The sequence below is a fragment of the Trichechus manatus genome, unplaced genomic scaffold, assembly GCF_000243295.1.
Source record: "Trichechus manatus latirostris isolate Lorelei unplaced genomic scaffold, TriManLat1.0 scaffold00040, whole genome shotgun sequence".
Classification (NCBI taxonomy): domain Eukaryota; kingdom Metazoa; phylum Chordata; class Mammalia; order Sirenia; family Trichechidae; genus Trichechus; species Trichechus manatus.
In genome coordinates this window covers 16070699-16090584 of record NW_004443976.1, presented here as the reverse complement: position 1 = coordinate 16090584, position 19886 = coordinate 16070699, and the positions used below count along the sequence as shown (strand labels likewise).

At 54.1% G+C, this 19886-nt stretch overlaps 3 protein-coding genes across 8 annotated transcripts in view; 1 reads left to right on the top strand and 2 right to left on the bottom strand.

Annotated features, from left to right (window-relative positions):
• Window positions 1–1272: 1272 nt before the first annotated feature.
• TAX1BP3 (Tax1 binding protein 3) lies at window positions 1273–6708 on the bottom strand. 2 transcript variants are annotated; one of them, XM_004376130.2, is made up of 4 exons: window positions 6519–6706; window positions 3335–3454; window positions 2814–2891; window positions 1273–2474 (listed from the first exon to the last, which is right to left on the bottom strand). In XM_004376130.2, the coding sequence occupies exons 1-4, from the start codon at window positions 6555–6557 to the stop codon at window positions 2337–2339; spliced, it is 375 nt and encodes a 124-aa protein (XP_004376187.1). In that variant the 5' UTR covers window positions 6558–6706; the 3' UTR covers window positions 1273–2336. The 2 variants fall into 2 exon arrangements, with proteins under 2 accessions (XP_004376187.1, XP_004376188.1); XM_004376131.2 differs by lacking the exon at window positions 2814–2891 and having other exon boundaries at window positions 6519–6708.
• Window positions 6709–6755: 47 nt separating this feature from the next.
• On the top strand, window positions 6756–9471 carry EMC6 (ER membrane protein complex subunit 6). The gene is made up of 2 exons (XM_004376129.3): window positions 6756–6910; window positions 7096–9471. The coding sequence occupies exon 2, from the start codon at window positions 7144–7146 to the stop codon at window positions 7474–7476; it is 333 nt and encodes a 110-aa protein (XP_004376186.1). The 5' UTR covers window positions 6756–6910; window positions 7096–7143; the 3' UTR covers window positions 7477–9471.
• A 2564-nt stretch (window positions 9472–12035) lies between these two features.
• Window positions 12036–19886, bottom strand: part of P2RX5 (purinergic receptor P2X 5) — a 17649-nt gene continuing 9798 nt past the window's right edge. For 2 of the 5 annotated variants that reach the window (XM_023731143.1, XM_023731146.1), the window contains 6 exons: window positions 19494–19630; window positions 18931–19024; window positions 18729–18794; window positions 15956–16038; window positions 14981–15220; window positions 12036–13612 (listed from right to left, as the gene is read on the bottom strand). In XM_023731143.1, coding sequence (XP_023586911.1) covers window positions 13543–13612; window positions 14981–15220; window positions 15956–16038; window positions 18729–18794; window positions 18931–19024; window positions 19494–19630 — 690 coding nt within the window. In that variant the 3' untranslated portion in view covers window positions 12036–13542. Of the gene's footprint in view, window positions 13613–14980; window positions 15221–15955; window positions 16039–17499; window positions 17572–18728; window positions 18795–18930; window positions 19025–19493; window positions 19631–19886 lie in introns of all 5 variants that reach the window. The other 3 variants (XM_023731147.1, XM_012555510.2, XM_023731144.1) reach the window with 2 other exon arrangements.

The window sequence follows — 19886 nt, the reverse complement described above, 5'->3', positions numbered from 1 at the left end:
CCACACACACACTCCCAGTCAGTGCCTCAGAGGCCTGTCAGACCTGCTGAAAGTGGGGGCAGAGGGAGGTACCCTGCCCTCACTTTCCCAGCCCCCTGTCTGAGGTGCACCAATCTTGTTGGCTGTTCAGGGACCTCAGATAAGGACTTGAGACCACCTCACACAATCCTCAAGAGCCCAAGTCCCCTTCCTTCCCACCCAAGCCGTCACGCCTCCTGTGGTGGGGGGGGGAGGTGGGGATGACGTGCCTTGTACTTGCCTTGAGTTTCTACTCCACTCTCAGACTTTGTTAGTACAAGGTCAGTGTGAAGGGCCTGTATCCTTAATTAAAGCCTGGCTTGTGTCCTTTTTTCTTGCTCTGAGCATTTGCTAGATGCAGAGGAAGGTGTATCGGCCATCAGAATCAAGCCCTCAGGGCTTGGTGAGACGGCCATACTAACTTTCTTGTAAGCAAACACCCAGGGTCACGAAGCTCACCGATCACACTGACCCAGCCCTTTGTCAGGGGGAGCCCTCGGGCAGCACAGGATGTCTGCTGGCTCCAGGACCTGGCCAGGTAGGTCTCCCACATACTGTCTTTGCCATTAGCAGGGGCAAGGCTGAGGCTGGGGGTGTAAGCGCCGTGGGATGAGGTCCTTAAGGGCTCGCGTCCACTGAGGGAGGCACTTAGTTTCCAAAGTCTTCCTCTCACCAGCTGTAACAAATACTGTTTCAGGGTCTTGTTTTCCCCGAAACAGAAACTGCAGCTTGACCGAGCCCCACAGACCCATTTGGGCCAGCCAGTGATTTTTTTAATTTGGTAATTGTTGGGTCCTTCCAGTTGGAGGTGGGAGGCACACCTTAAAAATGGGAACTAGTACCTGAAATTCCAAAATCTTGGCTTTTCTTGAAACATCTGAATTGGCCGTGCTAGGTAGGCCTGCATTCTGCCTGCCAACAGTGTCCTGGGGCTGCATATGCTGCCAGCGCTGGACAAGGCAGAGGGACCCATGCTCCCAGTTCACCCCCAACCCGGCCAGATCTCAGCCCTTAGCAACATTTGAGGTGCATCCCTACCTGTGATAAATCCAGCGCTCTTAAGGGTCTTAGGGGGCAGGTGTTTTTCCCATGAACCCCTTGGTGTCCATGAGGCCCCTCGCAGTGGGCTGATGCTAAGTGACCCAAGGAAAGTTGGGGGCACTTAGAGGTCCACAGCAACACCCCAGAGACCACACACTCCAGGCTCCCCTCCCCAGTTCCATGAAGGTGTTCCCAGATCCCTCCCCCAGATGTGGTCCTTGCCAAGTACAGCATGTTGCCACTGGTGCCAAGGCTCCACGAGACTTGCCAGGCAGGCAGGTAGCTGGGCTTCAGCCAGAGCTGCAGGGGCCAGGGCAGCCACCCTTAAAACCAGCGCTCTTGCCCGCAGCCCACCCCCGAGTCCCCTAGCCCATGCTCCAGCAGAGACCCCTGTGAATCCCAGCGTTGTTTATTATCAGGTGTGGGCGGCATCTCTCTGCCCATTTCCAGTCACAACAGTAAAGGCTTGTTAACTTGCCAGGAGTGGTTGTTGCCCCAGATGTGAATTAGTAAGAGCTAAATTCAAAAGTAGAGTTGGCATCTCCAAATAGTAAGATAAAAATGCTTTGTATCGAAGTTGTGATTAAAAAAATACTAAAGTTAAACCCACAGGCATAGAGAAACTGGCAATCCTGAGAACTGCCCTGAAATGTCAGCTTGGAATTTCATCTAGATCCTGTAAGCAGGTGAACCCTGGGGAGGCCAGCGCCGTCGGGGGAGTGGGTGCGATGGGGTGAACCGTGAGCCTGCCCGGCTGCCGCGGGTGAACCTCCACAATGCCTCTGGTAGTGTGTGTAGCACGTTCCCCACTGGGCAGTGCGGGGAAGAGCACGGGGCACAGGCACTGCAGAGTTTAGACACCGGGCAGGACCGAGCCTGCGGCCAGGGCAAAGAGTGGGGAGAGGCCTGGCCTCGCCTGTCATTTTCCAGCATTTTGGCAGCTCTCAGGAAGTGGTGTCTCCCCATTTGCCAAGGCACTGCCATGGCCAGGCAGCAGGGCCTGGGGGCTGAACCTGCCCACTGGCTACAACTCAGCTCCAGGCCCGTTTCTGGTCCTCAGTGTCCAAGGGAGGAAACCGGTCCCAGAGTCTCAGGCCAAGGTGGGAGAGGGGAGGGAGAGGCTGCATCAGCCTCAAGGAAATGCCTTTGGGACCAGCTCTCGACCTCCTGAGCTGAGGCCTAGCACTCAGCAGAAGCCAGCACAAGGGGCCAATGGGGTAGAAGTGGTGTCACTGTACAGAGGTGGGCAGGCACAAGTCGGGGACCGTGGCAGGCTGCTAGGACAGCATCGACTGCTGCACGGCCTTCTGCAGCGACTGCCGCGTCACCAGCAGGCGCACCACCTCCTCTGAGCGCTTGGTGAGCCGCTTCCGGGCCTGGTCGTGGGTGACCATGGTCATGTCCCATCCATTCACCTGGCCCAGAGAGAGAGAGCATAGCCCACCTTAGTGCTCTGCCCTCTGGGATCTGGAAGCGGGACAGGCTTTGGGGAGTGGTGGGGGAGGCCTTGGTCACCCGGCTAAGCCCCTAAGCTGACGTCTCCAGGCTGAGGGAAACCAAGCACTGTGGCCGAAGCACGCAAAGGAGACAGCGCCAGCTTCTCCTGGGGGCATTGCCAGCATGGGCTCCAGAACAGCATTGGTGAGTCTCTCCCTGGTGCCCTGGGAGGGCTGGGAGGTAGGGGCGACCCCCAACCGAGGAGTACTTCAGACCCTCTAGCCCAAGCGGTTTTCCTCCTTTGGGACACCTGTTACCTGCATGATCTTGTCACCGATCTGCAGCCCAGCAATTTCAGCAGGGCCTCCTTCAGACACCCGTGTGACGTAAATGCCCTGGAAAGAGACGGCCCAGGTCCCTGGACTGGCCCCTTACCCATGGAACAGACCCCAGCATGACATACTGTCAGCGCTCCTTCTGTCCCTGCATGTAGCCTCCCCGGGGGTACATGGCCAGTGAAGGTTGTGCCAGGACAGCCAGGCGGGAAAGCTTGGTTGCCCCACAGATATTGCACCCCCTGCTGATGGCCTCCTCCTGGGCTCTGCCAGAGCACGCCATCCGAGGGGGTGGGAGGCCCAAGGAGGGCTGGTGAGGACTGCTCCCCACCCCTACCCCTACTTATTCCCACCAGATCATTTCTTGGACCTTCACAGAGAGGACTGTTGGGAGAGATGAGGTCTGCGCCTTCCACCCTGGCCCAGGGAGCAGAGATACCCACCACCTCAGGTCTCTGTGCCCCACAGGGAGGTCCTAGGACCCTGCCCCCCGCCCCCCTCACCTTGTCCGTCTTATCTTCCGAGAACGGATTCTGGGAGGGATCCTGGTCAATTCCACCTCCAATGCTGAAGCCCAGGATTAAGTTTTCACCTTGACGCAGCTTATGAATTTCAACTCTTTGCTGGCAAAGAAAACAAACACGAGCTGAGAGTTATGTGGAGAACAGATCTGGTCTGTGTCCCCAGCAGCAGCCTGGGGACTGCTGGGGCTGCTCAGAACCATGCCAAGGGGGCAGGGCCCAGGGTCCTTGGCAAGAATCCAGCTGGTCACCAGCCTGGGACACTGGGCAGCTGGGACTCAGAACTCAGACATAATGACCCACCCCCACAGCCTTCTGTTCCCAACCTCTCCCCCTTCCCCTGTTGGTCTCAGGCACCAGCCTTGGTCCACATGTGAGCTAAACTTACCCTCCCGGCCCAAGAGCCAGCGGAGGGTCCACACAAGGCAAGAGGGGTCAGGCCCTACAGTGGGGCAGGCAGCCCAGCGATGGATTACCCAGTAAGCAAGGTACACACGGGCTTACTTCCTAATCTGTAGTGCACAGTTTCACCCGTGCACCCATGTGAAATTGTTTGGTACCGATTAGTAAATAAACACAAGTAAGCCCATACATACCTTGCTTACTGGTTAATCTGCCCCTGTTCAGGCCCCTTGCTGAGGCAGCTCAGATTGCCAAGCGAGCCCTGCCAGGGGCAGGACGGGGGTGCTTGGGAAAGGTGGAGAGGATCAAACACGCACAGCAAAGAGAGGAAGGGCTTCCCTGACCAAAGGAACAAGATGCTGTGGATCCATCTCCATGAGGCCGGCACGTGCGGCACAGGTCCTGGACCTAGAGGTAAGACGAGGCTGAAGCTGCGGCCAGGTCAAGAAGGCTGGGGGATGCAGGCCCTTGTGGCTGGCCCCGCTTGGGCGATGTAGTCATTCTCCCTAAGACCCAGGAGACAGAAGAGTGTCCCGGGGCGGTCTCCCACCACGCTCTGGGGCTACAGTCTCCCACTTTGTCAGGCTCTTTTCAGAACTCTCAGGCATCCCCCAGTCACCACATACTGTGAGCAGGACCACCCTACTCAACAGTTGAGAGTTTTAACAGGAAGAAGAAAAAGCAAGAGGCAACTTGATCTGGACTTGAGAAGCTTCACAAAGGAGGAATCATTTGCAGCAGGCCTTCAGGGGTAACTGGTAGTTTGGCCACCTGACCTTGATCCTGAGCCCGCTGGGCTGGGCAGGGCATGGTCAAATTTGAGTGCTAGAACTCAAGCAGTTCGTAGGGACTGGAGGGAACAGGTGTTTCACAGAGGGAGGATGTGGAGGCCAGCGGACCTGAGCTGCTTGGAAAGTGAGATCAGTAGTCTTGGGCACTGCTCATGGAGGAGAGATGAGTCAAGAGGAGCACCCAGCTACTGGGCCTGGCTGCACGCAGCCACCACTGAGACAGGGCCCAGGAGGAAGGGGCTCTAGGGAAAAGAAGATGAGCATTTCCAGTGTGAGTGCAGGAGTCATGCAGGCAGGTGTCCAGAAGGCAGATGGAACCCTGGAGCCACAGTTTAGAGGAGAGGTCAACATGGTTTTAACATTCTCAAAATGTTTACATGGGGGAAGCTTTCCCACCCCACACCTGATCCAAAACACAAGAGGGAGAGGCCAGACCCCACCCACCAGGTTGAGGCAGGAAGACAAGGTCCAGAGAGGTAAGACTGTGCACAGGGTCACGCATCGAAGCCACATTCCTAGTGTTAGAATTAGGGGAAGGCGTCATGGTCCAATAGCTTTGAGGAAGGCTTTGGGACCAACCATGATGGGGGAGTGGGGACAGGAAACATGACCCCTGAGGCCCACTGGACCTGGGTCCTCATGCCCATAAGTGTGAGCCCTCCAGGGCTGCCCCGCCCCGCAGCACACACCTCTGCACCTATACCCAAGGTCAAAGAGCAGAAACGGGCTGGAAGGCAGGGTCCTGTCACTGACTTGCCAGGTTAGGTCAGGCAGGTTACTGCCCCTCTCTGGCTTCTCACCTGCACCCCTTTTTTCCAGGTAAGGAACAAACTTGGCCTCTCCTCTCTCGGGCAGCTAGGTATATGGAAAAGTCAGGGTGTTAAAACCAGGGTGAGGCTTTAGACAGCTGTCAGCAGGTCCAGCCTTGCTTCCTAGTAGCATGGGCTGGAGCTCTGCGCACACCCTCACATGCCACCTTTATCGCTGGCTTCTTGCCACCACCGCCTGACCGCAGAGTTCCCAAGCACACGTTTACGGGATGCCTCAGTCAGTCCCTCTTGCCTCAGGGCTGAAACCTCCAGCTGCCCCATCGCCTGCCCAGCAGGCACTTCTTCCTGTTTTCTGAAATTTCTGGGGAGGTAGGCAAGAGACCTGGATCGTTCCTAACGAACACCTGCTTTACGGCTGGGACTCTGCCGTCCAACTGTGGCCCCATCCAGCTGTGGCACTGGTGTCTGAGTCTAATGTCCTAGCTTCTCTCTTTGCCTATTTTAATAGCACCTGGTGCCCAAGACAAGCCAAGGGGGCGGCCAGGGGCCTGGGCTGACCTTCCAGAGAGGTCCAGTCAGCCTCAACCACCAGGCGGGAGGGGACCCAGGGAAAGTTTGGAGCAGGATCGAGGCTGTTTGTATGAGCCCTAACTCGAAGGGTGCGGGGTGGGTCCGAAGAGGCGAGGCTGGACCGAAAGAAGGAAAGGGCTGCTGCGCAGGCCCCGACCACCCCCACTCCCCAAATCTCCCTCTGCTGGGAGGCGGCGGCTGGAGCAGAGGAAGCACTTCCTCATTCCAGAGGCTGCGACTCAAGAACTTACGGGCCGGCGCCCGCCCCCCGCGGCTGCCCAGCTGGGGACTCTGAGGTCCGGGGAGGGAGGTGTTTTCCCAGGCTCCCACAGCCGAGACTTTTCTCCGTCGTCCTCCCTGTCTCGGCTGCTGAAAAGAGTCCAACCAGGGGCGGCAGTGCGCGGGGTTTCACTCGGTCTAGGGTTTCAAGGAGGCGCTTGGGTCCCAGGCCATCTCTGTTTTATGGCTGGGGAGGTTAAGGCCCCGCTCCGGGAAAACGGGGCCGGAGCCCAGGCCCCCCTTTGCAGGAGCCCCGGGTCCGACGTTTTGTCAACCTGTTTGGGGCATCTGTTTCACTGCTCTGCAAAATGGGGGCAAGAAAGGACCGGAAGGAGCCCACGCGAGAGCACTCACCACCACGGCGGTGACCGGCTGGCCCGGAATGTAGGACATCTCGACCCCTTGAAGTCCGCAGCGAAAATCAAGGCGGCCGCGCCCTCTCTGGTTAACAAAGACAGCCCAGCTAGTCCCGCCTCCTCATGAATAGTTAAAAATCTACTAGCCAATCATCGGCCGGAGCGCTGTTCCACATTCGGAAGTCATTGTGCGTGCGTAGAAAAGGAGGGAGGGGATGGAGAATGCTCAGGGCGCCCATAGCGCAGGCGCCAGGGGGCGGGGCGAGGTTTTGGCACATGCGCAGCCTGGGCCCTCCCAGCAGCCTCCAGCGGAAGATGGCGCCGTGGGAGTTTGTACCTCTGCCTGCCTGAGGAAACGCCAAGGGACTTGTGTCCGCCGCCGTGTTCCAGGTAACTAGGCGGAGAAGGCAAAGGTGCTCACTACCCTATTGGTCTGAGCCCTCAGCCTTCTCAGCATCTTTGAAGGTCTGAGACCCAGGAGTGGTGCAAAGTCTTGGAAGCCCCAGGGGGAGGGCGCGGCGTGAACCCAACTCGCCAAGCTCTGGGTGCCGCTTGTAACTTGGTTTTCTCCGCAGCTCCTGGTTGTTCCGTGAGAAAACACACGCTAAGCCCCGGGAGGTGCGATGGCCGCCGTGGTGGCCAAGCGGGAAGGGCCGCCGTTCATTAGCGAGGCAGCTGTGCGGGGTAACGCCGCCGTCCTGGATTACTGCCGGACCTCAGTGTCAGCGCTGTCGGGGGCCACGGCCGGCATCCTCGGCCTCACCGGCCTCTACGGCTTCATCTTTTACCTGCTTGCCTCCATCCTGCTCTCCTTGCTCCTAATTCTCAAAGCGGGAAGAAGGTGGAACAAATATTTTAAGTCACGAAGACCTCTCTTTACAGGCGGCCTCATTGGAGGCCTCTTCACCTACGTCCTGTTCTGGACGTTCCTCTATGGCATGGTGCACGTCTACTGAAATGGGGGCAGGGTTGACTTTTTTAAAACACCAAATTGGGAAGACTGTTCCCAGAAATTAACACCGTGTAGACTTACTTAGTTTTTAAAATTGTTGAATTCGCTGCTTGCTCTGTAACGTTATAAATTATATCTGAAGAGGAAGAGCCTGTAATATTCTTCAGATTAAATGAAGCGTGAGACACTTTGTGGAGTGTTTTCCTACCTTAATGAACACTCCCTATCTGTCATGGATGCCAAATCGCCAAGATTTGACTCCTGGACTGCTGGGACTGGGCCTTGTTCCGACTCATAGCGACCCCGTGTACAACAGAACGAAACACTGCCCGGTCCTCCGCCATCCTTAGCCGTCTGTAATTGCCTTCCATTTACGCGGAGACCATCCAAAGAGGGGCCGCTAAGGCCCATGGTAAAGAGAAGATTTACTGTTAACATCTAAGAACTAATAACAGTTAATATTGAACATTCCTCATATACCAGGCACTGCACCTTGTACTTTACACCCATTGTCTCATTTAATTCTCTCAATAACCTTACGGAGTTGATGTTATTGTTACCCCGTGTGGAACCTGAGGCTCAGAGAGGTTAAATACCTCTGCCCAAGAAGGCACAGCTAGGAAGAGGCAGAGCCAGGATTCAAATGCAGGCCTCTTAACTGCGCTTGCTCTATTGGCCACCGCTTCTTCCAGGTGTGAATGGTGTCGTTTCAGTTCCATTTCACTTAGTCATAAGAAAAAATAAACTCACGCTTATTTTTCTAAAATATTTCTAGTGAAGATTAAACTGAGACTGAACATTTAAGTTAAACTCTGGGCTGTATTAGAGTGTAAATGCCTCTGTGTGTACGCCAGTCTATGATCCCTTCTTGTCAGGAGGCCTATCTTAAAATAAAATTCATTTGCTTAATCAAGAAATAAATATTGCATTAGAGTTACATTAATGAACAAGAAGTTACTCGTGGAATATATAACTGGGGAGAACAGCATCACGTAATTCACAAATACTTAAATTCTGGCAAGTGCTATGAGGAGAATACATAGGCTTCCCAAACGAAGCCGAGGTTGGGGAATGGATATCAAGGAATGCTTGTCATGTTCATTTGAGACTGAAGATTAAATAACAGTCAAATAAAGTGTGGGGAAGGGGTTATTTGCAGGAAAGAGTGTGTGAGGGCCATTTGGCAGGAAGGAGTTTGGGCTGTATTTGGAAAATAAAAGAATAACATAACAGAAGAGGCCATGAGGTAGACCTGGATAGATCATGGAGGGCCATGTGGGAGTTTGGCCTTGATCCTAAGAGCAATGGGAAGAAGCCTTTGGGAATTTTATTTAGGAGCGATGTGATCAGATTTGGATTTTTAAAAAAGAATTTGTTGTAGATCAGAAGTGGACCCGGGAGCTTAAATCCAAGCCCCCTTTTACAGACAGCAGGTGACCCATGGCCAGTAATAAAAATAGAACTGGGATCCAAGCCAGATCTCCTGAATTCTATTTTGGATTCTGGGCCACAGCCAAGAAGCTGAGGCACAGTTTTGCCTCCCTTTCCCAATGACCTCTGAATCCTTTCTCTGCCCACTGAAGATCCTCACATTTCCTGGTTTGCACACCTCAGCCTCCCTCTGTTCTTTCTCAGGACCTTGTCTGAGTAGGAAAAAAGGGTGCATTCCTGTTGCAGAGGAGGAGGAAAACTAGGGGACAAGTGAGCTGCTGATTTACTCAACCATCCCTCTATTGTTGGGCACTGATGTTGTTTGAGATGTTCACTATTATAGAAAACATTACAATGAATGTCTTTATGTCTATATTGTTTTGAGGGCGTTTAATAAGCTCCTAGGGCAGAGGGTAAAAACTTGATACCAAACGCTTGCCAAATGCTTTCCAGAGTTTTTATCAGATGCACGCTCAATGAAAAGTACCAGTTTTATCAGTGCCTTCCTACCTTTAATTTTAATGTTTTCTCACTTAAAGAGTAAAATTAAATGCTTTCTCAACTTTAATTTGAATTTCTTTGCAAGATAACGAGGAACCTCATATCTTGCTTGCTAATTGTTTCTAGTGTCTGCCTCTTTTGGTCTCGCTTTCTCCTTGTGCCTTCCCCTGAAACACAGGTGACCGTGAAAGTTCAGGTATAAAGGGAGAGAAATCAGGACACATTTAAAGTTCACAGCTTTTATTGTTTCTATAACCAATTAGAATGTCTGAGAGAATACACATATTGGGCAGGTCCCAGAAAATGTCTGCCATCTTCCCCCGCTTAGTTATGTGTACTGGCCTGGGGGAAACAGCTGGCAGAGAAGTGAAGTCTTTTGGAGAGAAAGCATCCATGGGTTCACAGGATAGTATGTGCAGAGGAAGGCTGCATCACTGAAGTGGGGGGGCGGGGGGGGACGACCAAGTGGAGCCCTTTACCAAACATGCAAGGTGCCATTCCAAGTGGGGTGATTTAGAGACTCTGGGGCACTATAGCCCTTAGCTAGGGTACTCAAAGACACCTGAAGGTTATCACGGTCCCCCGTTACAACTGGCCCCAAGTGGGGCAGCCAGCCACTAAGAAACAGAACTGATTGGAGGGGGGCACGTAAAAAGGCAGCCGTGACTGAGCAGTCCTGATGACCCCTGCACCAGGAGTAGAGGGCACTCTACTTTTTCATTGCTGGTCCCCAGGACACTACATTGATAGCACCCAATTCACAAATTTCCCATTGGCCAGCATCCTGGTACCCAAGACATGGGATAACACAATCGTTAAGAAAATAGTAGGTGAGTGGGTTTGGGCTAGGGCCTGAACTTAAGCATAGACAGTTCATGTGATTCTCGAATATCAGAATGGAAGAGAGCTTGAGAAGCCTGCAGGCTCGTGTTTCTGCTGAGGCAACCAGCGCCCAGAGGGAAAGCGGCTTTCCCAAGTTTGAAAGGAGCTCAAGTTCCAGCTACACTTCTCCCCCATTTAAAAGCCAGTTTCTACAAGATGAATAAGCCTCCCACTCATGTACCAAGATTATGCAAAAAAGGGGGTGGGTGGGCTTGGGCTGTGCATAAAGCAAGGCAACCTTGGTAGAGTGTGCAACACTGTCCAGAGCTGTAAGGTCTTTCTGATCGCAGGTCCCTGACATCAAGTAGGGAAGGCTTTGCTAAACTTGAAGAAACAATGAGGTTGGATTAATCCTCTATGACAGTAATGTTTAATGGGGCAACCCTGACAATTAGGGCAAGTCAACCTGATTGAAAGAAAGCCTCACAAAACCAGTATGGATAACAGGTGACATGAAGCGGTGGGGGGAGGGGACATTTCCATAACCCTTCCAGAAACTTCCACTACTCAGTACTCTCCCTCTCTCCCTGTGAGCTCCAGTCACAACGGCCTCCATCCAGTTCCTTGATTGCGCCTTCCCAAGTCAAGCAATTCCTTTACACGTGTGGTTCCCTTGCCTGGAATGTTTCCCCCATCAACTAGTTAAACTACTAATCTTTCAGGTTTCAACTTTTATGTCACTTCCTTGGGGAAACCTCTGGCTACCCCTACTTCTCATTGTAAACTCCCAAAGCACCCTATTGAGTCTGTGATTATATGTGTGATATTCAACTGAGGTTCAACTCCCCACCAGACAGGACAGGAGCCGTGTCTTTTGCCCACCCTGTACCACCACCATTTAGTCCAACACCTGGCACACAGTAGGTACTCAGTAAACATTTACCGAATGACTGAACACATAACTAGAAAAACATTTCCATTCCAATATAAAACAAATAACGTGATTGTCCCTCAATTATATGGCTGCTGTCAAGCAATTCTAAAAACAGGTTAAAAGAAACAGACCAACTCGTTTGCAGCCAGGACTCAGAAATGACCCTGTCCTTTTTATTTCCTCCCACACATAAAAGTCCCATGCTAGGTTATGAAAGCCAGAGTTGGTTTTAATAAGGAAGTTACACCTCAAGTGGATTACTCCGACTTTTCACTTTCTACGCCGAGAATGGGTTGGGCTTGTTGACAGGTTACTAGACAACCTGAGGTGAGGGAGCTGCTTGCTCTAGAAGGGTTCCTGTTCTGTGGACCATGCCCCTCTGCCCCAGTGGTAGCCTTGCCAGGGACTTTCTGCCAGGCAGCTTCCAAGGACCCTTCTGTGTGCAGAGGAGAACCAGGCTCTCTGACAAAGGGAAGCCCCGGAGAGAAGCCCTTCCCAAGAGGATGCTCTCTTCCCTAGTTCCAGGGAGCCGCCCAGACAGAGCACCTGGGACTTTTCTGCTGAGTGGTTCAGACAACAGCGAGTGATGAGTTCTAGGTTTCTCGCTTCCTCAGATACCATGGGCTAAGGAGACATGAGCTAGCCTGGCTCCCAAACCCAGTGTATAAGCATATTTCACCGTGTCTGTCTTCTAACAGAGGAGACTTGGTCTTACACGCAGGCATCAGGAACGGTTCACTGCCTAAGTGAGCGGGTCACCAGGCAGGTTCTTCGCAAAGTAAGGGTGCCTCTTGGGACTGGTAACACTGGTTGCCTCCAGGGAACAGGGGTGGGTGGGAAGCTTTTCACCTGTCTAGTCTTCTGTACCTTTTGAATTTTAAATCATGTAAATATTAACTGGTCAAAACAATTTACATAAATTGATCTTAACACCACTTCCCCTGGGTGGGGGTGCTCTTGGTCTCAAGGTAGCACGTGTGTGAGTCTGACCTGGAAACTGGCTCCACCCACCAAAGCTGGCCTTTTCTTTCCTCAGAACCAGGGCTTCTCAAACTTTAATGTGCACACAAATCACCTTGGAATCTTGTAGGCTCTGGTTTAGTAGGTCTAGGAGTCCCTGGGTGATGCAAACGATTAATGTGCTCAACTGCTAACCAAAAGGTTGGAGGTTCAAGTCCTTCCAGAGGTGCCTCAAAAGAAAGGCCTGGAGATCTACTTCCAAAAAATCAGTCATTGAGAACCCTATGGAGCGCAGTTCTACTTTGACACACATGGTCACCATAAGTCAGAGTCAACTCCACAGCAACTGGTTTGGTAGGGAGGGGACTAAGTCTGCGTTTTTAACCAGCTCCCAGGTGACACGGATGCTGCTGGTCCATGGTCTGCCCTTTGAGTAGCAAGCCTTTACAGACACTGTTGGTGGGAAGCAGCAGAGTTCTGCAGGGTGGGGGTGAGGTAGGAACAGGGTGAGGAAAAGAGGGGCAGGGGTGAGAAGAAGCATCATTTTCTATCTTGTTTGGCCTCCCTAACAACCGCATACACTGGCCGAGTGAGCACTTCCCCATCCGTTATCTCATTAGCCCTTCATCAACCCTTCAGACCAAGCCTTTGAGGCAAGAAGGAGAGAAGCAGGTCAGGGACACCCAGCCCCACAGAACAGCAAGAGCCAAACCACACAGGCAAATGCATCTCTCATCCGGGCAAGACAGTGTGCCCAGAGCTCCCCCAGGCTAGGCGGGTCAGATGGGGCAGAGGCTTCCCTGCCTCCCCTCCCTCTATGACCTTGAAGCCATGGGGTTTGCCTCTCCCCTCAGGAGCCAGCTGCCTGCAGACTTCTTCCCTGGTTGCCTCCGCAGGGCAGGACCACATGGTCCCCTGGGGCGCTGGCCAAGGGCTTTCTCTGAGGGGCCATCATTCTCGACAGGGATTGTCAGTTCTCAGCTAGAGGCTGGAGGAAGGCCAGAGGAGCTGGGCCTGGCTCTGATGTGTCTGTTGTCTTCCCCTCCCTGAGGGCCTGGCCAGCATCTCATTTAAGCATCTCTTGGACAGGGCCCAGCCCTGAGCAGGAATCAATAAATCTTTACTGCATGTATGAATGAATATCCAACCAGGTTCTCAGAAAAAATTAAAACTACCCAGACCCTGGCCTGCCCTCCTCCCTAGGCAGAGCCCGCTAGTCTAGATCTGAACCTCTGTGGCCACTGGGAAGCTCCACTGCTCACACAACAAAAAGCTTGTAGCAAGATCCCGAGGTTCCCACAGAAGGCTGGGCCCAGAAGCCCCTTTCTCAAGCAACATGAAGATTCCTCTTCCCAGTTCAGAGCTGTGGGCTCTCCTGCCCCCAATGTCTTCACCAAATCTTCTCTCAGCCAACACCTCTGGCTATGTCTCCACTGCCTGCAGGGTCTGCAGCTGCTCCACATTCACCTTTCTTTCCTCCAGGTGGCCAGAACTGGGGAGAGGGGCACACAGAGGGCAGAGAAGACTGTGGGGGGGACTTGCGGACCCAGCCAGCCTACCTAAAGGCAGACATATGCAGCAGCCTCTTGCTGGCAGCACCGCGGGCAGCCCGAGCATTCAGAGGGGCTGTCTGTAGGGGTCCCTGGCCGCAGTCCAGACACATGCAGATGAGCTGTCCCAGAGACAAGCAGCAGCAGCCGCTATCGTGCCAGCCAGAGCCTTACACAGCACCAGATGAGACTGGGCCAAGCCCAGGCCAGTCCTCAATGCCAGCAAGGCGGCCATTCTTCCCCATCACAGGCTAAGAGTTCAGCGAGCGCCCAGGAAGAAACAGTCAGCCCAGGGAGCACCACCACTTGGGGGGCTGCAGACCCTGGCCCACCCCAGCAAGTCCCCTGCCTCCACTGCTTCCCTGCCCCAGCTGTGGTGGTTTCTCTGCCTTTCTCTCTTCACCCCTCTCCATCCCAGTCTGTTTCTCACTCCCTCCTGCCCACGTCCAGCTCCTGGCTGGAGGTCATCAAGGAATGGAAGCTGGGGACCAGAGGAAAGTCTCGCCAGGGCCAGTGAACTCAAGAGTCACCAGAGGAGAGTCACAGAGCCCTAGCCTATGTGAGAGAGAGGGGCCCGTTCCCAGCACCCACTGGAAAGAGGAAAACAAGGCCCAGCAAGGAAGCGCCAGGCACCTGCTCAAGGGCACACAGCAAGGCAGAGGCAGGCCAGCCTGAACTGGGCCTCCTGACTCAGCCAGGGCTCCCTGCCGGCACCAGGCTGAGGTCATATCCGCTTCTGGGCAGCACCCCAGGAAAGGCAGTCTGATGGTCACTGTCAGCACAGCCACCACCCTCCTGGGGCTGGGCAGCTCTAGAATTTCCACATAGATGAAGGACTTTGGGGAGTAATACAACTGGGGTGGGGGGAATAGGGGTTTGATAAGGCAGAAAACCCCAGTTATTAGTTGTTATTATTAGCTATTAACCTATACTAGAGATACAATACCTGAGTTCAAATCCCAGTTCTGCCATTTATAAGCTGCTGACTTGAGTAAGTTACTTAACCTTTCTGTGCCTCAGATTCCCCATTAGTAAAACGGGTAATAACGTATTAGTATCACTTCATTAAGTTGCCGAGAAGCTTAAATGAATTAATAGCTGCAAAGAGCTCAGAGCAGTGCTTGGCAGAGAGTAAGCACTGTGTAGATGATGGTATTGTTAGCTTGGATGGGCTCTGCTGGGTCCCTAACGCCCTGCCTTATGGCCAGGTCACGCCGGAGAACAGCCCACTGGGGCCCTGCCAGTGGTCCCCAGGCTGCCTGGGCACAGTTCTCGAGCTTTCCTGTCCCACATCCTGCAGCGCCCCTCACCTGGCGGGCTGGGCGCAGCCTTCGAGGAGCCGCCGGCACACGCAGCCGTCCCCATTGGAGCCGCCGCCTCGGTCCTGCGCCTCCTGCCGCTGCGGCAGCCCCGGCCTCTGCCCCTCAGGCTCCGCTCGCGGGCTCTGTTCGACGCCCCGCGGCCCCGGGCCTGGCCCCGCCGCATCCTTGGCCTCCCAGGCCCCGCCCTGCCGCTGAGACTCCACCAGCTGGGCGCGGCACTCCCGACCCCTGGGCAGGACACGACCTGTTAACCCTCGTTAGGCCCCAGGAGTCACGTGTGCAGCGCGGCCCTCCAGGTGGGTCCTGGAGAACCACTCGCCCTGCAGGGAGCGCCACCGTCTGTCACCCAGCAGCTGAGCCTGTGCCCTGGGGCTCGTGCTCCGGCCAGGAGATGGGTCAGGGCTCAGGGCTCAGCCTATAACCCGGGCTGACGTTCAGTCTGTGGATGGAGGTCATTTCATCCTGGGCTAATGACGCAGCTGACCTTCCACTCACTGTCCCAGGTTGGGGGGCGTGGCTGAAGGAGAGCCCAGGTACCTGTCCAAAGCTCACCATCTGCAATCCCCCATTCTGATCCCAGCTCTTCCAGAAAGTCTTCCCCAGGGGCTCAAGCCAGAGTCCCCTCTCCCCTTCCTGTACCCCCACAGGCATCTGGGTTTCCATCACACACTGCTCTGCCGCTCTGAGTATACCCACCACCAGCACCCTCACCACCGCCACCCTCACCACCACCCTCACCGCCGCCACCCTCACCACCAGCACCCTCACCACCACCACCCTCTTTTGAGGCTGTTCTTGGGCTGATTCTGGCCCCAGCTGTCCATAGAGCATGTTCTCAGAACGTTCCACCCTCCCCAGCCCTTTCAGGGGCTGTAAGCTACCCACGGTTACGCCCTGCCTCCACATCCCAAAGTGGGGACCACAAAATTTCCCCCAGGCCCCTGGGGAGGAAGCATAACTGACCTCACTTCCTCGTACTTCTTGCCACGATAAAAGTGGCTCTTTTTGATGAAGTAGATGAGTACCAGGTCACAGAAAAAAGCCCCCTGCAAAAGAGTTGGGGTCCCTGACTCAGAATCCTAGACTTCTGGAGAGCACCTGCTGTCGGCCAGTCACTTGACATACTTCATACTGTGTGATCCTGCAGCAATCCCATGAGGGAGGTGCTCTAGACTGAAGAGTGTCCTCCAGAAAGATATGTTGAAGTCCTAACCCCTGTACATGTGCACATGACCTTGTTTGGAAATAAGGTCTTTGAAGATGTTCTCAGTTAACATAAAGCCATAGTGGAGTAGGGGGGTCCTAATCCAATATGAGTGGTGCCCTTATGAGAAGACACACAGACACACAGAGGGAAGAAAGCCACGTGGGAGAGCATGGCCCAGCCAACACAGTGATTTGGACTTCTAGCCTCCAGAACTGTGAGAACAAAATTTCTGTTCATGTAAGCCGCCCACTTTGTGGTATGGCCCTAGGAAACTAAGACGGGGGTATCATTGGCTCCATTTAATAGATAAAGAAGCTGGGCTCAGAAAGGAGCACGCGTGTCCAAGGCCAGAAGGCTGGTCCGCGGTAGAACCAAGGTTAGAACCAAACGCCATCGGATTCCCTGCACCGTGCTGACCCTATCAGCATGTGTTTGTTGAGCACCCCCCACCTGCCAGCCACCGCACCAAGGTGCAGAGAGAATTAAAACAATGCAGACCCCCTGGGACCCTCTCTCTGGTGCAGGAGACAAGCATGTCAATTATGAGCAAGTTCTCCAAAGGGGAGGCGAACAAGGGGAGCTGAGGGAAGACAGGGCTTTACTCAGCCTGGGGAGGAATGTCTGGGTGAGTCTTGAGGGTTGAACAGGCATTAATACAAGGTAAAGAAAGCTGGGGACAGACATTTTAGAGCTAGGAACACCCGGGAAACTCCACAGGGACTGTGGGGGGAGTGCTGGAGACACTTCCAAAGAGGTAGGTGGGGGCCAGCATCTGTTCTGGGCCTGAGCAGAAATGGAGGTGAAGTCATTGAAGGGTTCTGAATAGGGGAGTGAAATGGGCGTTTTAGAAAGATCTCTCTGGTAATCAGCGTGAGAGATAGACTAGAGGGGATCTAGACCTGACCAACAAGGAGGCTACCTACAGACATGGTAGGTAGACAGGCGAGACAGTGGGGCCTGAACTAACCCATGAGACCCACCACATCGAAACACAGGCACTTCAGTCCAGATCAGGTCATGCAAATGCCCATCTCCTCCACCAGAGGGCGACTCCACCCACAGCACAGGGTCTAACCAGGGGAAGTTTGCTGAAGGACTGAGGGGGGGACATTGAGGGTGAGGGTGGGGAGGAGGGTGATGGATGGGCCATTAGGTGAACCAGGTCCCCTGATCCTAGGCACTGCACACCTTCTTCTTTCCCCAGATGCGAAAAATGCTATTTATCAATTCTTCGTTCCATTGCCCCCACCTCCCCACCCCACCCTGGAGCCTCTACCGTACCTTTTTCCTGCACCATTACCTTTAAGTGTCTCTCTCCCAGATCCCTCTGTTCCAGTTTAACCCACATCGACAGCTGAGGGTGGGCTTCTCTCTAAGAAAGCTACATACACAAATAAATACCCACAGCTCCCTAATGAGGATTGTTGGCAGTTAAAAGTAATTCATTGGGGATCACTTCTATCTACCACTTTCAGACACATGGCCTCTTTGAGTTCTGTTACAAGACACTTTTGTTTTGGTCTCAATGAAAAGTAAATCCTAGGTCCCCACAGAATCTCTAACGGGCTCTTCTGGCCACACGGCAGAGGAAGGAGGAGAAGGCTGCCAGAAACCTTGGAAAGGGGCTTCTAGGGTGAGCACGACCACTCACTACTGACTTCCACGTCTTTGAAAACAACATCCAGAAGGACAAAGGAACAATACAGAAATTCTGATGAAACCTTTCCTTGCCCTCCAGCCACTGCTCACTCTTCTCTGAGCCCCTCTCAGTCCAGCGAAAGGCGGCCTCTAGGAAGGATTACAGGGAGTCCCAGGTGCAAATGGTTAATGTTCTCAGCTGCTAACCGAAAGGTTGGAGGTTCGAGTTCACCCACAGGCACCTTGGAAGAAAGGTCTGGCGATCTACTTTCAAAAACTCAGCCACCGAAAACCCTGTGGAGCACAGTTCTATTCTGACACACGTAGGGTGGCCGTGAGTCAGATTTGACTCAACAGGAACTGGTAGGAAGGATTACAGGGCTATCCTCCCCCATGGGACATTGAGCAATGTCAGGAGACATTTGTGGTTATCACAATTGAGGGGTGCTACTGGTGGGTAGAGGTCAGGGATGCTGCTAAACATCCTACAATGCACAAGACAGTCCTCACAACAATTATCACGTCCTAAGGGTCAGCAGTGCTGAGGTTGAGAAACCCTGTAGAGCCTAACCCTGCCTCCTTTTGGCAGAGGTGGAGATGGAGGCTTCAGAATTTCAGGGGCTGACCTAGGATCCCGGAGACCCCCAACCTACACCATGGCAGGGGGCTGACCCAAGCCCCACCTGCAGCCCCAGGCTCCGGAAAGAGGAACTCCGGTAGTCACTGCCACCTGGGGCTGCTGGCAGGGAGTGAAATCCCAGAAAGCCCTCCGCCTCCATGTACTCGGATCCCACCGGCTCTCGCTCTTTCTAGGGCACTGGGATGTGTGACTGCTGGGCACTCCTCCCTGAGGAGCCCCAGGAAGGGGGAAAGGAGGAGAGAGGTACTCACCGCCCCCATGAGCGCCACGCCAGAGCTCACGTTGATGACAGTGGGGATGATGCTGAACTTCCCTGCCTGGAAGAGAGAGAGGAAGGCAGGGTAGACAGCAGGGTCCCCAGAGACTCCAGCCCAGGGTCCCTTCCAGCCCCCTCCCCCCCAACCCCCCATGGCATCCTGCCCAGCCTTAGAATGGGAGGACCATCCCACACACCTTGCCATTAACCATCACATCAAAGCGGATCCCGTAAGCTTTCATAAGGGTGCGGAACTCCACCCCAGATGCGTCTCGGTAATATTTGGCAAACCTGGGGGAGACAGGGCCCAGGGGAGACCTCAGTCTGGCTGGGCCTTCCTGTTCAGGGCTTCAGGGAGAGGACAGGGAAGCACTCCACAGACCCTGACTCAGAGTAGCCCCAGGGAGGTTACAGATCGTCTCATGGAGCGAAGTCCAAAGATGCATCCAGATCTTTGAAATCCCTGCCAGGCAGTTCCCAAGGAGCAAGGGCTTTCCCACTCCGCCCTGGGCCAGCCCCTGGCCATCAAAGCACCCATGGTATCAGCCCAGCAGACACTCCTCTGTCCTCTCACAAACCTCTCAGCCGCTGTCCACGGCCACTCAGCCAGGATACATGCCTCCCCTCGCCGTGTCTCCCGGCACCTCCAGCCCTGGCTCCCATATGCCCAGCCCTAGGCAGGGAGTCATAGCGGCCGACACCCAGAAAGGACATGATATGCAGCCAGGGTCACAAGGCGGTGGGCCTAGCACCCAGTTACCTGAAGTTGTACCCAGAGGAGATGGACTTTTCTGCAAATCTGTTGTCCAGACGGCTGAAAGAATACTGAGGGTTGCATTCAGAGGAAGCCTTATCAAGATCACAGTCCCATTCAATGTGAATTCCTATCACACCGCCCTTGATGAAAGAAAGACAAAGGTCAGTGCACAGAGCTTTCTGGAGATGGAGAGATGTCGCAGACTGGCCCTGCAGAGGAAGGGGAAGTGCTCAAGTAAGGGGTCTGCCCTGCTGGACCATCCTGCAGGGAGGGAGGTGGTGGGCACTCTGGAGTGACTGAGAAAACTGCACCACAGACAGCCCCAGCCCCACTGTCTTCCCTGTCCACGCACCAGGGGAGGAGAGAGCTACCCCAGGCCAGCACCTACTGTGGACA

Coding starts and splice junctions, on each gene's coding strand:
- TAX1BP3 (XM_004376130.2), bottom strand. CDS start 6,557: ATGTCCTACATTCCGGGCCAGCCGGTCACCGCCGTGGTG. Junction 3,455..6,518: donor AGCCGGTCACCGCCGTGGTG/GTGAGTGCTCTC, acceptor TTTCTTTGCCAG/CAAAGAGTTGAAATTCATAA. Junction 2,475..2,813: donor TCGGTGACAAGATCATGCAG/GTAACAGGTGTC, acceptor TCTCTGGGCCAG/GTGAATGGATGGGACATGAC.
- EMC6 (XM_004376129.3), top strand. CDS start 7,144: ATGGCCGCCGTGGTGGCCAAGCGGGAAGGGCCGCCGTTCATTAGCGAG.